At 35.9% G+C, this 1,551-nt stretch overlaps 1 protein-coding gene across 1 annotated transcript; it reads left to right on the plus strand.

The window, feature by feature from the left end:
* Positions 1 to 291: 291 nt before the first annotated feature.
* Positions 292 to 996, plus strand: LOC108485276 (uncharacterized). Its single transcript, XM_017789106.1, has one exon. The coding sequence runs from the start codon at positions 292 to 294 to the stop codon at positions 994 to 996; it is 705 nt and encodes a 234-aa protein (XP_017644595.1).
* Positions 997 to 1,551: the final 555 nt, after the last annotated feature.

Consider the following 1,551-nt stretch of genomic DNA (forward strand, 5'->3'; position numbering starts at 1 on the left):
GTATGTATAGTTCATGTGTATGAGTGCTGAAAAAAAATTAGTAAGTTTGAGAGAAAAAGTATGTGTGAGTTATAAAAAGAAAAACTAGCAGCAGCTAGTGTATAGAGAAAAAAAGAGAGTTTGTATTGTGTTTATTTGTGTGTAATAAAAAATTAGTATTTGAGTTAATTTTATTACTCTTCCAACAAGTGGTATTCGTGGTAGGTTCGTGTTGACGTCACAATGGCAAACATGATTCAACAGCAGATCCCGAAATTTACAAAGACAAATTATGGCAACTGGAGCATCTAGATGAAGGCTTTGCTCGGTTCTCAAGATTGTTGGGACGTTGTCGAAGAAGGATATGTCGAGTCCGAAAATACAGCTGCGGAAGCGACTTTGACAAACAAAGAAAAAATAATATTGAAAGAAGCTCGTAAAAAGGATAAAAGGGGGTTGTTCTTTAGTTTTCAAGGTGTTGATGAATCAACCTTTGAAAAAATTTCAGATGCGAAGACATCAAAAGAAGCATGGGGAATTTTGCAAAAATCCCTTCAAGGAGTTGAAAAAGCCAAAAAGGTACGTTTACAAACCCTTACAGCTGAATTTGAGACGTTGAAAATGAAACCTTCAGAAAGCATTGATGATTATGTCATCCAAGTGAAAGTGGTGGTAAATGAAATGAAAAGGAATAGAGAAACACTTGATGATGTCAGAGAAGTGGAAAAAATTTTGTGGTTATTGACACGTAAATTTGATTATGTGGTGGTTGCCATTGAAGAGTCAAAAGATTTATCACAAATATCAATCGACGAACTTGTAGGTTCCCTCCAATCCCATAAGCATAAAATGAAGCTAAATGATGATACTAGAAATTCAGACCAAGTCTTGCAAAGCAAGTTGTCCTTCAACGAAAGTGAAGCTAGGGATAACTTTGGACAAGGTACGAGCAATCGTGGAGGATACCATGGAAGATATAGAGGCAGAAATAGAGGTGGACGAGGAACACGTGAATGAGGCAATCAATCATATGGTAAAGTCCAAACAAGTGAAGAATATCAAACATCAAGTCGTGGACGAGGAGCTCGAGGCCGAGGTCGAGGCAAAGGAAAATTTCAACAAGGAAATAAATCTCAGGTACAATGTTATAATTGCAATAAATATGGCCATTATATTTATGAGTGTAGATTAAATCTCAAGATGAAGGAGAGAAATCATGTAGCAACAGCTAAAGAAGTAGAAAACGTGGAATCTAGTGTATTCCTTACTTATAAAGAAAGTGAAGAATCAAGAAAAAAATATTTGATATCATGATAATTGCGCCAGCAATCACATGTGTGGCCAAAAAGACTTATTTTTAGAGTTGGATGAGAATATTCATGGACAAGTAATGTTTGGAGATGAATCACATGCCACAGTCAAAGGTAAAAGCCAAGTTACTACACAAAAGAATGGAGAAAAGAAGTTCATACCAGATGTTTATTACGTACCAGCTTTGAAAAGCAACATCATCAGCCTTGGATAGCTTCTAAAAAAAAGATATGAAGTACCTATGAAGGATTCCGTACTCAC

Source organism: Gossypium arboreum, chromosome 6, assembly GCF_025698485.1.
Source record: "Gossypium arboreum isolate Shixiya-1 chromosome 6, ASM2569848v2, whole genome shotgun sequence".
NCBI lineage: Eukaryota > Viridiplantae > Streptophyta > Magnoliopsida > Malvales > Malvaceae > Gossypium > Gossypium arboreum.

Bases quoted from the DNA above. Each gene is read 5' to 3' on its own strand.
- LOC108485276 (XM_017789106.1), top strand. From the start codon at position 292: ATGAAGGCTTTGCTCGGTTCTCAAGATTGTTGGGACGTTGTCGAAGAA.